This window comes from Rosa rugosa, chromosome 3 (genome assembly GCF_958449725.1).
Source record: "Rosa rugosa chromosome 3, drRosRugo1.1, whole genome shotgun sequence".
NCBI lineage: Eukaryota > Viridiplantae > Streptophyta > Magnoliopsida > Rosales > Rosaceae > Rosa > Rosa rugosa.
In genome coordinates, this window is record NC_084822.1 from 3,924,846 (window position 1) to 3,938,827 (window position 13,982).

Below are 13,982 nucleotides of genomic sequence, written 5' to 3' on the forward strand. Positions count from 1 at the left end.
ACTTCTACTAAACCATCCTTTTTCTTCTGGAGCCACCCTGCTCCCCGAAACACAACAACTCCACAAAAAGTAACTGAAATCCGAAAATAACATATTCTTGATTACACCAAAGTAACTTCCAAACTTTAAGATACTTAACCCACATGTTATTAGAGCAATCTAAAAGAGATAAAGAGTTCATATTACAAGTAGGTTTAACAGTTAACCTACAATATGAAAACGACAGCAGCAGATGCTATGCCCCGAATCCTACTATGCCGAAACAGCTACTCTGCAGACTGGGCAAAAGAAACCGAAGGGCACAGGGGAAAGTAGATAAAAACGTTAGCGTGAGTGGACAAAAATAAGTACTTAAAAAGATAAAAGGAGTTTATATTTTCCCACGTTTATTTCATTAAAAACCGATGCATGCAACAATTATAAAACACAATTCTTTAAGCTCGAAAACTCATGAGAACATACCAGCCCAGCTGGTTAAACAAACATCGGACTAACCCCGCTAGTCAAGTAACAACAAAGTATGAGGAAGAAGTCATCACCATACGAATAAGGGAGCCTCCCAGGCTCGGGTCGGAGTGCCCCACACTCTTGAGCATCCCATGCTCTGCTAAACTCACCCACAAACACAGAGTAAGCGGGGAGGAGTACTAATAGGCTAGCTAGCAATAAATATGACGACCCAGGTATGGTGGGTTAAAATCATATGAAAATCGAAAATCAGTAAGGCTTCCCCAATATCTCACGAGAAAAATACATATTCCAACGACGTGGCCCCGCACGCCAAAATATTCTCGAATTCACAAATAAATAGGCGAGGAATAATAGATGAGTAAAATTCTCTCGAAAGTCCCATTTTCGAAAACCTTTCAGAAATCTCAGAATCGACGAATGAAAATATAAATAACTCCGGAAATCACCTCGGAAAATACTTCGAAAGTAGCCATACGCGCCTCCACGCGCCAACTACAGTGGCGGCACGTGGGCCCCACGCGCCGCCGGTCACCACCTCCGATGGCCACCAAATTTCATATACAACAACAACTCAACAAGCCTAACATTTTTCTCAACTACAACAAGTTCCAATTTTACCTTTAAGTGCACGAATTCAGCCGGTGAAAAAATCCCAGAAAACTCCAAACCCTAGAATCGGGTTTTCCTTGATTCTCCTTCTACGCTGCAAATCGGAGTCAATGGCCTTAGGGGAAATGACACCGGCTTGGGGAGCCTCTGCTGACCCAATTTGGTGGTCGGAAAAGGCCGGAAATGGCGGAATCGCCGGAAAAGCTCAAACTGCCCCCGTGAGGTTCCTTGCTTCGATTCGGGGTTTTCCGGCCAAATCGCCGAAACCCAAGGGCACTAGCGTGGAGAGGAGGAAGAGGCGATCACGTGGTGGTCGGTTGCCCACCGGTTGATGGCCGGACGGCGGTGAATCAAGAGGAAGAAGAAGAAAGCCGAAAGGGGAAAGAGGGAGAACTCGGGGGAGAGGAGAGAGAAAGGTGGGTTTCCGGTTTTGGAAACCTACCACATTAAAAAAAATCTCAAATTTATAATAAATTTACCATGAACAGTAACTTTCGTATTTCACTCATAACTTTCGCATACGAACTCCGATTTTTACATACCACATATACACACGCTCGGTTTAAAGTTCTCTACAACTTTCATGAAGAACCATGCCTAAGACTCACAAATGACAAATCTCATAAAGCCCACACACATGCAAATACTCAAAACCTTAAACCCTAAACCCTAAACCATAAGACTGAATATTTAAATATTTACTCATTTTCTCTAAGATCCAAAGACAATGGATCGGATTATATTTTCAAAACCGAACCGACTCGATCCGACCCGTTTCCAGTGTAAAAGCTTTACCAACAAACAGTACCAACAAAAGGCCAAAGCTTTAACAATTCCAGAAGGCGGTTGCGCTCCGCTCTCAGTTCGGTTGCTTTTTAAAATTCTACTCTTCAATTCCTCCCGCAATCTCAAATTCTCAATCCAATGGAACCACAAAGCCACTTCCTACTCCCCCACTCCGCCTCGTCGGAGTTATCAGACTCATCACCGGAGTCCATGACGTCAGTCACTCTCGGCCGAGCAATCTCCTCTCTTCTCTCCGCCCGCCCCAAAAAGCTACACGACGCCGTTTCGCGGCTCTCTCCTCTCCCTCTCACCTCCACCGGCCTCGCCTCCGTCTCAGGCTCCCTCGACGACTCCCTCCGCTTCCTCCACCACTACCTAAACGACGCCGCTCGGCGCAACGAGCCTCTCGATGAAATTCTCATCCCTATGCTCGATAACGTAAGCGATTCCATTTCCCTTCGCATTGTTCACAATCCAGATTGCTGCGAAATTCGTTTTCTTAGATTGTTGTTATTGTTTTCGAAGCTCAGTCATTGAAGAACAAGGACTCGAAGCACGGCGGCCAGGCTATGGTGGTTTTGAACTGGCTATTTCAGGACGGTTTTGTTTTCGAAGCTATTGCCATGGCTCTGGTAAGAGTGATTTCGACGAAAGATGATCGGTTTGTTGTGCTTGGCTGGTGTACTTTTGTACGTGCTGTATTGGAGTATGAGAGCTCTGTTACTCAATTTCCGATGAATGGTAACGAAATTTTAAGTTTTTGAAGCAAAAAGAAGTTGATATTAGTGTGTTTTTAGTGATGGAGTTTGATTTTTAGCTGCTTGAAATGACAGGGATAAAGGAGAGGTATCCTGCTTTGTTGAAGATACTCGCTTCGTGCATTCCGCATCTCTCTGTTGTTCTGCACAAAGGAAGGTAATTGATCTCACTCGTTGCAATATTTGACTGTCCTGCAAACAAAATGAGGCACACAAGTGTTTTTTTTTTTTTGCTATACTTGATGCATTGAGTGCTTATGTGTTGGTTTTAGTTGGTCTTATATTCGGCCCTTTCGTTTTGGTAGCACTTTGCAGGATGGATATGAACTGCCCTCTCGCCTTGCTGTGTGTGCTGCTGATTGTTTTCTGGCTCTCTCGGAAGCGTTGATCAGAAAAGCTAAAGTTCCAAGTAACAAGGCAAAGTTATCAGATTCAAAGGCACAAAAGCGGCCGGTTACTTTGGTGGCCCTTGATGATGGTGATAAAAAAGCAAAACCAGCTCCTGAATCTTTAGACGTTTCAAACATGGAATTGGACTATATACTTTGGGATCATTTAGAGGAAGTTCTTGGTCTAGTACAGAAACTCCTTGCTGTAAGTTTTATACTTTTACATTTTTTTTTTCACCTATCTTCTGCATTTTGAGTTTAGTAGCCGTTTTGGTTTAGTTACATTCATATATCTCAGCTCTCAAATTTTTGATTTGATGATGATGCTATTATGTTTAACTATATAATTTTAAATTTTGGAAAGAATACTTCCATAGTAACGGTTCATCTCGTTTTCACTAATTCTTTGGTGCAAGATCTTCAAACCAGAAACTTAGTACTTCTTGTGTGACCTACTTGAAATTTATAGCATGTTAATGTTTCTAAATCACTGCAGTGGAGCAGAAAAAGCCGACCCTTACATGCCAAAGGATTGGAGCAAGTGCTTAAGTGGTTGCACGAGATTAAAGGACATTATCGTAACGTGAAAGCTGAGGCAGGTCCTTTACCCATCTTTATATATATTACATATCATATGGTGTCTAATTTGTGTGGGTTATGATGACTTGTTTGTAACATGAAAGACAGGCTCGAAGGTTATCAAAACTGGAATATTGCTACTGTCTTCTTGTTGGAAGCATTATGGCATGCTAATGCATTTGGAAGATCAGAAATTTTCCCAGCATTACAAAGAATTGTTGGATCAATACTTAGCAGGCATACAGGTTAGATATACTATATACTATAAGTTTTATTATGTTATGTAATCTAGGATTTTATGATTGTATTTTGGTTAGTTAAGATTGCAAGGTCTTTAGAATTCCCTGTTCTTAAGTTATATCTCTAAGTTTCTCATCTGGTCTTGATTTCTTCCACTTTCTGGGTGTATCAACAGTTTATTTGCATGACTTCGATTTAGTTTCACTTGATGGAATCACCAGCTTTCTGATTATATATATATGCAGTTTTATGCAGGTCACACTGAGAATAAGGATGGGAGTTCTGAGACCATAAAGTTTTTCCTGAATTGTTTATGCCTTCTACTGGGGCGATTTGATAGCAAGAAATTTGAGAGTGTAGTCTCAGAATACGGGATGAGGATATCTCAGGTTCTTGTACCACAGGTAATATTTGAGGTTTTGAAGAAAATTGCTATGGTTTATAGTCTAATTGGTTTGCATGTTCTTTTGCCTTGCTGCATTCTGCTAGGTGGTTTGCATGTTGTTATATACGCTCCCTTGATATGCTTTTAGACGTGAATTCCCAGAGTCTTAGCAAATTTTTGTGATTGGGAGCAACTTACCTGGAACTTTGATTGCATGTGAGCTTGTTAGTATGCTTGTCAACTATAGATCACTCGGTGCACATCAAATTTCAAAAGTTATTGGATTGTGGACAGTAATTTGAGCTCTGTTTCCCATGACTGATGTATTAGGGCAAGGAAATATATGAAGCTAGTATTTCCGAGTTTGATCATGATTCTACTTTCTTACTAACAACATCTGCCTTATAATTGAGATCTAGGTTATGTAATTGGTCCTGGGAGGTTGCCTTGGTCTAGTTGGGACCTTTAATTACATTGGGTTGGTCATCTGTTGTGATAAAATAGTGTACCGTAATAGTTTAATGGATAGTTGACATAGATTCTATGAATGAATCCAATCTTTGCATCCTTTATCATTACGTGATCAGTTATCTTTTCATACTGTTCAAATTAACTATTTCTAGCACTTAGTATTAGAGTTACCTCTTAAAGGCTATTGTTTTCTGGTCTTCCTGCTGACATTTAATTTCATCTTGAAGCTTCATTCTGCTGCTGATGATGTTATAGACGGGGTTGTGTGCATATTCAAAGCATTAATATTTAAGCAAAAATCACCTGGAAGCAGTCTCACCGACACCGGAGAGGTGGATGCTGTGCTTCCATTGCTGATTCACCTTCTAGATGAACGGGATGGCACAGCTAGAGCTGTGGTTCTGCTTATAGCAGAATACTGCTTGATGTAGTTTTCTTTTTCTATTCTTTCTATACTTGTTGTACTTGGAATTATAAATCAAGTTGTGATCTCTCCTTCATTTCCTTGTAATTGATTGGCAATTTGGCATAAATGGTCCACCAGGAGCAGAGACAGTCAGTGCCTTAAAGAAGTTATTGAGCGCCTTGCTTCTGAAAATGTCCAACAGAGGAGGAATGCAGTTGATGTTATATCAGAAGTCATACATATGTCGTCAGATTCAAAATACGTACATACCCAGCTATCATGGTACAAAGAATGTTCTGTTATTGTTTTGTAATAGCATGATGCTTTTCATCATTCTGTCTTTCTTTACTTTTTTCTCTCTGATAATTGCAGGCACGATATAGCAAAGCACTTGATTGTGCTACTTGAAGATGAAGAAACTGCAATTCGGGAACAAGCATCCAGTTTGCTTCCATTAATTGGTTAGTTTAATATTTAAACTATGATTCATACCAAGTGTTATTTTACATTTTAAATGTACTTGCTTTCTGTGTATAGTTTGGTTTGTTTCACAATAAAATATAAAATTAAAAATAGTATAAATATCTTTTATACTTGAACCATGTTCTATTTTGGGGGTAAAAGTGATGTTGTTTGAAACTTCTTTTAGCAGTACCATTATCAGTAAAGATACACATTTAGTTTCAGAACTTGTAGTGGATAATTAATCATACCTCTTTTCTTGCAGACCCTTCATTAGTTTTACCTGCTTTAGTTAATCTGATTTACTCTGGGGATGAAAGATTGCAATCAACTGCCAGTGATGCCTGTGTTGTGGTGCTCAAATATCATAGCGAGAATGCTGAAGTTATATGTATGCTGCTTGACTGTCTTAGGTATTTTGCCATTTCATTTCATAGTTGTTTTCTGCATTTCTCAAAGCTTAATATCTCCGTCTTGTTTATGAAAATCTTTTGAGACTATATATATTGGGTTTATGTTAGAAAAATGTCTGTAGAGTCATAGCTGCTAAAGTTAATATTAGAGAATCTTGGTTTGTCCCGCTATGGTCTCAGGTTTGGGGTCAAACCCCCTTATGAGTTTCCTGCCTTCTAAAGATTGTAGGGTTCAGGGGGAGGCCATAGTTTCAAGATTGAGTTTGCAAAATGGGCTTGGGGGATTTCTGGATATAAAAATAAAAAAGGATGTATCAGACAGTGATCAACTTACCCATTTTTATTTGTTCTTCCTTGCAGCAACCTCAGCCAAAATGTAAATCAAGACACAGGTATGTAACTGTTTTAATGTTACCACATGCCATTGTGTTTTAAAGGGAGAAATATGTAAACTTGTTTTTAATATTCTTATCCATTTCTTTGGAGAACAACCAAACTGAACATTTAAGTACTGAAATTTGTATGTAACTTGAGGTGTCTAAATTCTGCAGCTTTAGAATATGCTATGTTTCTAGTTTCTACATCAAGCACTGTCCGTGTGTGTTTTCTTTTTATATATATATTTTTTATATGGAAAGTCTTTTGTCTGTTTCTAGTGTTGTATATTCTTCCGTCAACAGATTACCTTTTTTCTTTTTTATATTATTTTGTCTTTAAATGGATCGGAAGTTTGGGAGAATATAGTAGTAGGTATCAGTCTCCAGGCAAATGTTGGTTCCCTTTTTTTTTTTTTACTTTTTTTTTTTCACTTCCAATACTCTGATTATTGCTTCTATAGTGTTAAGTACTATTCCGATATGGGCTCCTGTTTGAAACTTGCAGGATCAAAATTGGAGAGCGATCGAGTGCTTAGGCTAATCCCAGAGTGGTCTAAAAGTGTAAGATGATGGAAACTCAAATTTTGCGCAATTCCTTTTTACTTTTAAGAACATGTTACAGCTTGATGATCTTTGTTTCCTAATGATTTATCACAGGTCCAAAGCTGGAACTTCTTGATTGAACCGTTGATTGACAAGATGTTTGCAGAGCCATCCAATGCAAACATTGTGAGGTTTTTGAGTCATATAAGTGAGCACTTGGCAGAAGCTGCTGATGTGGTGCTCTCTTGTGTTCTAATGCATGCTAAACGACGTAAAGTGTAAGTACATAATGCTACATAACGTGCTAGTTTCTGAAATTGAATGTGTCAATAGAGGTCTAGAAGTTGGCACATCCTATGCCTGTATGGCCATTTTGGGTCCATGTACTTGTTGTGCTGATGTTCTGCAAAGATGGGAAAATAAAAAAATTCAAAATGAAAAACTTGAGCTTGTGAAAACTACGTGCCTTATGTGTTGGTGTTCTCTAACTATGGCGGCGATTGGAAAATTGCTACGATTCCTATAAAATTACTATAGTCTTGCTTCCCAATACAATTCTTATCCACATAAAATTACTCTTGGTGTTCAGTGTTTTCTGTTTAGCTTTTGCACATGGAGGAGCTTTCACCCTAAAGTAATGTGGTTGACAGAGTATAGAATAATCTGCTTGTGTACCTTCTTTTTGTTTTGCAGCTTTTCTAAGAATTCTGATCTTCTTTCTACTCTTATGTTTTTCTTGTTTAATGTATTTTTTCCTTGTCCTTGCAGGATGGATGACAGCAGCTTCTCTAGATTGGAGTGTCAGACTGATAAAAGTGAGGACTCCGAGAAAATGCAACAGACCCTTTTTGAACACCTTTGCCCATTGCTTGTAATTAAGATGCTTCCGCTGAGAGTATTTAATAATCTGGATTCAACTATCATGTATGGTCAACTTTCCAATCAAGGCATGGTTCATGGTATACATTCCTCTCTCCTTTTCTTCTGCCCGATGATATTAAAGCACTGATGGAGTTGTTATAATTCCTAATGTTTCTATTAGCTTCTTTTGTGAAGTTTTAACCTTGTATCTGCCTGCATAGATGTTCTGAGAGTGTTTCTCTTGTAACGCATGTTAGGACTTGCATGATCTGAAATGAGGAAATTTTTTAAAATATCAATTTCATACGTTTTTGTGTGGCTTTCAATAGATTCAGCTAAAAGTAGTTTTGCTCCCACTCTTCACTTCTGTGTATTTAGTTGGGTTGCTTTTGTACATTACTGAACAATACTCTATTTGAATTCATGAACTTTGCATAATTTTACTTTAGACTTCTTTGTCTAAACCGTGGAAGGATTTTCTCTTGAGTTTAATCTCCAGGGTTGTTTTTTCTTCTTCATCTTTTACTTAGTTCTTTTGGGGGCACTTCTTTTTGTAAGTTTATAATATAATGTTGGTTTCTGTTTGATTTCAGACTGTCAAGATATCAATGCCATCAATCAGGATACAGTTACCGCTCTTCTTTTGAAAAGGTTAATCCATAACCTTGCCATAAGAAAGATTCAGTAAACCAAATGGAATCTGATTTTTTTTAGTTTGGTAATATTTATTTTCAGGACATTTTGTGAGTTTGAATTCAACGATGTTCGGAAACTTTCTGCTGAGCTCTGTGGGCGTATTCATCCTCAAGTATATAACACTTACTTTCGAAAGTCTTTTTCATCACTATATTTTTCATTTAGCTTCCAAAAACACTGATTCGCCTTTAGGGCATTTTATTTCTCAATCAAGATTCCAACTTGGTTATGTGATGATACGCATGCTTTTATTCATAGAAGAATTGATAGATTCTCACAGACCTTGAGAAATGCTACTTTAGGTGGCTGATTATAGCTACCTGCCTTTTGATTTTGTAGGTGCTAATTCCAATCATTTGCTCCCAGTTAGAATATGCTGCTGGTTCTCAGGATATAATAAAGATTAAAGCTTGTTTGTTTTCAGTTTGCACGTCCCTTGTGGTAATTATCCTTCATAGTCAATATCTCTGTTGAAATGATCTCTTGCCTTTCTCTTTCATTGCTTTGGCTTTATCTTTCTGCCATCGTTTCTAGGCATCACATTTCTATTTGCAGTGAGCTAATGATAGGGTTCTCATGGTTGGACAGGTTAGAGGCCGGGAATCACTTTCTCATCCTGGTATGCTGAAAATTAGAAAAACATTAGAGACAATGCTATTATGGCCTTCTCTGGATGGGGATGAAGGTATGAAACAACTGCACAAATACTGTTTCTCAAATACTAAGCAGAATTTTAGTATCATTTAAGTTTGATGGCTGTAACTCTGTAAGGTTTCTTTCCTTTCAGTTTCCAGAGCACAGCATGGATGCATTGATTGCATGGCACTAATGGTATGTGCTGAGCTGCAAGATCCAGAATCATCTAACATTGTTGGGACAAAAAAGAATCTTGGTTAGTATATTGTCCTCGATCTGCAATTTTTTTCTGAGTTGCACATATCTGACTTTATTATAAAATAATTCAGGTGATGCTGCATTGAGAAACTCTGTCCTCGTGCACGTGATCAACCAACTTACACAAGATAAAGACCTGCCTGTTTCAGAGTCCAACTTGGATGATGTCAAATGCATGAATGAGGTGCCAGTTCCACTCTCATTTTACCTGTGCATGGCTAATGTTCTCATCAGTGCTTGCCAAAAGATATCAGACTCTGGCAAGAAACCTTTTGCTCGAAGATCTCTTCCACGTCTCATTCGCGCCATTGAGGTATTTATTACAGTAGTAGTAGATTGTCATTGCTTCACGATCTGTGAGGTTGTGTCTCATTAGATCATGCTTCATGTCACTTTATTCTCGCATGGCGTCAAATACTGCAGGTGATTACAAAGTCAGAGATCAGAGCTGCATGTACTCAAGTTCTCTTTTCAGCTGTGTACCATCTGAAATCTACAATTCTTCCTTACTCCATGGATCTTCTTAAAGTCTCATTAAAAGCTCTTCAAAAGGGATCAGAGAAGGTATTCGAATCCAATTCCAGACAATTTTTAATATATCTGTTACTCTCTTTATGCCTTAGCATTGTTATACCGAACTGTTTTTTTTCTTTTCATTTCATCTTGAGAGACCCCCTGCTTCATGAACTGATGGCCTATATTTGTTCTGTAGGAAAGGATGGCAGGTGCAAAGCTAATGGGGTCTCTTATGGCTAGTGATGATGCAATCATACAAAGTATATCTGGGGGATTAGTAGAAGCAAGATCCGTACTGTTGAGTATATCTTTGACAGATCCTTCACCTGAATTACGTCAAGTCAGCAAAAAGTTGCTAGCATGCCTAACTTCTTGAGATGGTGACTAGGATCATAATCTGTGCTTTATTTTTCATTTCAGTAGGTGTATATATGATGTACAGCCGCTTTTTGGTCATTTGAATTGACAAATTTGCTGATAGTAGTTGCCGTTAGAAACATAAATGCAAAATATGTTACAATGGAAAAGTAGATGTTTTTGTTAATAATTTTAATATTTTCGTAATTTAAGAATTCATATCAAATCATTTTAAGCATAGTGTTTTGATTTTCTCAAAATGGAATGTATTTGTCCAAACCAGTTGTGTATTGTTATGCCCCTTGCTTTCAAATGTATGTATTAAAAAAAAATGTAATATGTGTTGGTGGTTCTCAGTAATCTAAAATGAGCATCGGGAGTCGTCGTTGCCGATATTTGCTCACGCTGTTCCAAATAAGATTGTAGCTAATTGTTCGAGTATAGCGATCTCTGTAGTGGTAGGTTGATAGCAGTTCCTCCAACCGCTCTTCGATAGTGACCCGGAACTGGATAATTTCATGGGCCGAGGTTTTAGGGTTGGAAGAAGAAGTCACCATGACAAATTTGGAGTGAGCGAAAATGTTCATCTGGTCAGTTATTGATCAAGAAAATAATGCTCAACCACATTTGAATGTAAATCCAATGACAGAGAGAATTATTATTGAGTTGAGTTGTTTTGTTTTCCACCCTTGGATGTAAATCTAAGGGTTATTGAGTATAAATTCTTTAGTCAGCAACTGACCAGGTGAACACTACTAGTGCGGCGAGAAGCTAGAAAATGAAAAAACGGTTTGAGAAAGGGAAAGGCAAAAGCTTTAAAATCCTAGTGTGGAACATATCTGCAAGGAGGCGTGAATTGCAAACAGGACCATTTGGGGGAGTAAAAAAGGCGTGACCGTGGAGACTGGGAGAGGATAGGAGAGTAATCCTAGTAGAGGAAACAGAATCCCGTCATGAGGACAAAAACAAGGAGATGTCTCTCTTCAAACCGTCATCACATTGGCATAAAACTATGTTATTAAAAGAAAATCATACTAACGCGTCATAATTGAAAACCAAAGTAATATCACTCAGAATTTGGTGGGAACCATCAATTCTACATGGAATTAGGAATCAACTAGAGCTAGCAAAATACATTAGACAAGCAGTGGTGTCACGTCTGACCCGGCTTAAAATCATATGACCCGAGACTAAGATCCAAGGGTTTTTTCTAACGATCTCACATATGATCAAAATCCTAGGAAGGATGATATGGATCCTCGATCGTAAGGCTTAGTACGTAAATCCCCCTTACCATGTCCCAAAAAACTCCACCCCCGAAGGTTAGTTTGAAGCTCCTAATCGACAAAGAGTATCAGAAGGTTGTGTTTGCTGAAGCTGGCAAAGAGTTCGTGGATTTCCTCTTCACTCTTCTGTCTTTGCCTCTTTTCAACGCGGCCAGAGTTTGTAAGGTTGGAAGTTTAAGCAATATCTATGGGAGCATTGACGCCCTCGGTGACAAGTACATGCTCCCCAATGTCAACAAGAACACTATGCTGAGATCTAAGGAACATGTTGCCGTATTTAACAAACTTCAGCTTGTGTTGAGCAACGAACCGGAACTTAAACCACTTATGCCGTCGAATGTGAAGAAGTTTTATGTGTGAGAATTTCAAGTTGAAGCAACACGGCTCATGGGTGACAGATGACTCTAAAGCCATTTGTCCAATGTGCAGTAAAACTATGTCGACCGGTGTCGGCTATGTTGCCCCTCCGGGAGAACCTAGTTTGATGACCAGGGACGAAGAGTATGTGAGAGGTGTTGCTTCATACATGATCATGGACGATCTGAGAGTCAAACCTTTGTCTGTCTTTTCAAATTTGAATTTGCTTAAGAATTGCATCAATGGCAGTAGGTTTTAATAACCTGGAAGAGAAGGTGGTTCATGTTGAAATGGATCAAGTGTAAATCTTCAATCTTATATCTCTTTACCTCACTTGTGCACGTTTTTGCCTAATCATATGTTAATTTTTAGGTAGAGAAATGGTTGAAGGCATTAATGGAGTCAAACTCAGTTCTTACCGACCTCTTCCTTGGGAAGAAACCAATTGCTTGAGAAATGGTTGCAACCTGAAGTTGGACCTCAGGTCGGATTCACATGCATCTTGGTGCTTAATCACTTGTACGTTTTCTCAACTATTATAATGAGTAGATCAATCTCCGGTCTTCGTTTGTAATTTTTTTTTTGTTATGAATAAAATTACCTTTCACTCGATCTCTCATCAACAACACATATATCTAGGTTAAATCAATGATTTTTTTATCGAGTTAATTTGAAATCAATCGATGAACACATCATATAAGTATGGTCCATTCAAATTGTACGGATTGTATAACATGTAAATTAAGGAAAGAATTTACAGGTCCTTGTGTTATGCATCCACATCTCAACCTTGTGAATTTACAGGTCTTTATTTTTTTTTTATATTAAAGTTTCTATTGAGACCTCCTAATTTATTGACTGGATCTTCCTCATATTTTAATTGAAATGACCTATAAAATGATTTTTATAGACAACAAATTATCTAGAAAAATAATTCTCTCAATAGAACACTGTTCAAGTAAATCCAAAATGTGTCTGGCCTAAACTCTAGGTTACTTGACCTAGTTGTAATAGGGTTACGAATTAGAGATATTCTCGGAGATATTGGAAGATATCCGATTAATTGTACGATTATCTTTCCTTGTACAACTCTGATTCTATGTCATGTAATCCTCTATATAAAGAGACCCCTATTATCAATGAAAGCACGACTTAATTCTCTCCCAATTTTGGTTTTCCTTAAACAAACACAATATTATAATTTTTTATTTCCATGTTCAATTCTCATTTCACACTTCTGAATTTCTATTTCCATGAAAGTTTTTGAAGAAAAACATTACGAGAAAAATGTTTTTTTTTTTTTTAGGAAAATATATAATTTTATTACTTATCCATAACCAGAACGACACTTACATGAATTTTTGTCTTGGACCAAAATCATATATGACACAAGCTACTGAACCAATTGAGGGTATCGCTCATTGCCAACGGGTTTAGCTCGTTTTCTAAACAAGTGAGGAGCAAGAGAAGATCGTATCCTAGTGGTTGATACATGACTCAAAACAGTTGAAAAAGTAAGTTCGCCTAGAGAGCTCAACTGGTGTACAAAAATACTAATAACTTGTTGAGAGCCTGCCACAAATGTAATTACTACAAGCAATCCGTCTGAAAAGAAGACATCCGACAACACAGTGGAGCTATGCATAGATCTTTTCAAGAGTTTCAGTATCTAATTAATTACCATCAATGACTCAAAAGTAGTTCTCAAGTGATTTTTTATTAAATTATTATGTCAGAATAGTGTTCTTACCACAAGCTTCTTATGAGCCGTCCATAATAACCTCTTCAATATTCTGGGACTTAGCTTCAAGAAACATTTTAGTAGTGAGAGAAAAAGTGATCGATTGGGGGTGAATCTTGAGATCATCCATAATAACATACTTAGTATGGTACAGGATGAAGCCTCTCCTTCAATATTGTTGACTATTTCACTTGGTGTCCTCTAGTAATCTGCATCTGACTGCTTGGAGCTGCAACTGATGATATGCGTATATAAAGCATAGGTGACAATTAGAGTTGTAAACAAAACGTATCAATCAGCTAACTAAATTGTAGGAACAGAAAGCCCTTTAATGCTATATCCTAAAATAGAGGTAAATGATAGAGTAGCAGCAGCTAGTCTTGAA

General features: G+C 38.0%; 1 protein-coding gene across 1 annotated transcript; it reads left to right on the plus strand.

The window, feature by feature from the left end:
• Positions 1-1,906: 1,906 nt before the first annotated feature.
• LOC133740148 (uncharacterized) lies at positions 1,907-10,507 on the plus strand. The gene is made up of 23 exons (XM_062168066.1): positions 1,907-2,304; positions 2,397-2,607; positions 2,700-2,781; positions 2,930-3,218; positions 3,510-3,612; positions 3,701-3,837; positions 4,078-4,236; positions 4,916-5,115; positions 5,233-5,376; positions 5,467-5,555; positions 5,822-5,969; positions 6,330-6,361; positions 6,852-6,907; positions 7,004-7,167; positions 7,658-7,848; positions 8,344-8,401; positions 8,486-8,558; positions 8,786-8,887; positions 9,035-9,131; positions 9,234-9,338; positions 9,412-9,653; positions 9,764-9,904; positions 10,053-10,507. The coding sequence occupies exons 1-23, from the start codon at positions 2,005-2,007 to the stop codon at positions 10,230-10,232; spliced, it is 3,303 nt and encodes a 1,100-aa protein (XP_062024050.1). The 5' UTR covers positions 1,907-2,004; the 3' UTR covers positions 10,233-10,507.
• The last annotated feature ends 3,475 nt before the right edge of the window (positions 10,508-13,982 follow it).

Excerpts from the sequence above, each read along its gene's own strand:
- LOC133740148 (XM_062168066.1), top strand. The coding sequence starts at position 2,005 with ATGGAACCACAAAGCCACTTCCTACTCCCCCACTCCGCCTCGTCGGAG. Across the intron at positions 9,654-9,763 it reads GTCTCATTCGCGCCATTGAG|GTGATTACAAAGTCAGAGAT; the intron begins GTATTTATTACA and ends CAAATACTGCAG. Across the intron at positions 9,905-10,052 it reads TTCAAAAGGGATCAGAGAAG|GAAAGGATGGCAGGTGCAAA; the intron begins GTATTCGAATCC and ends TTTGTTCTGTAG.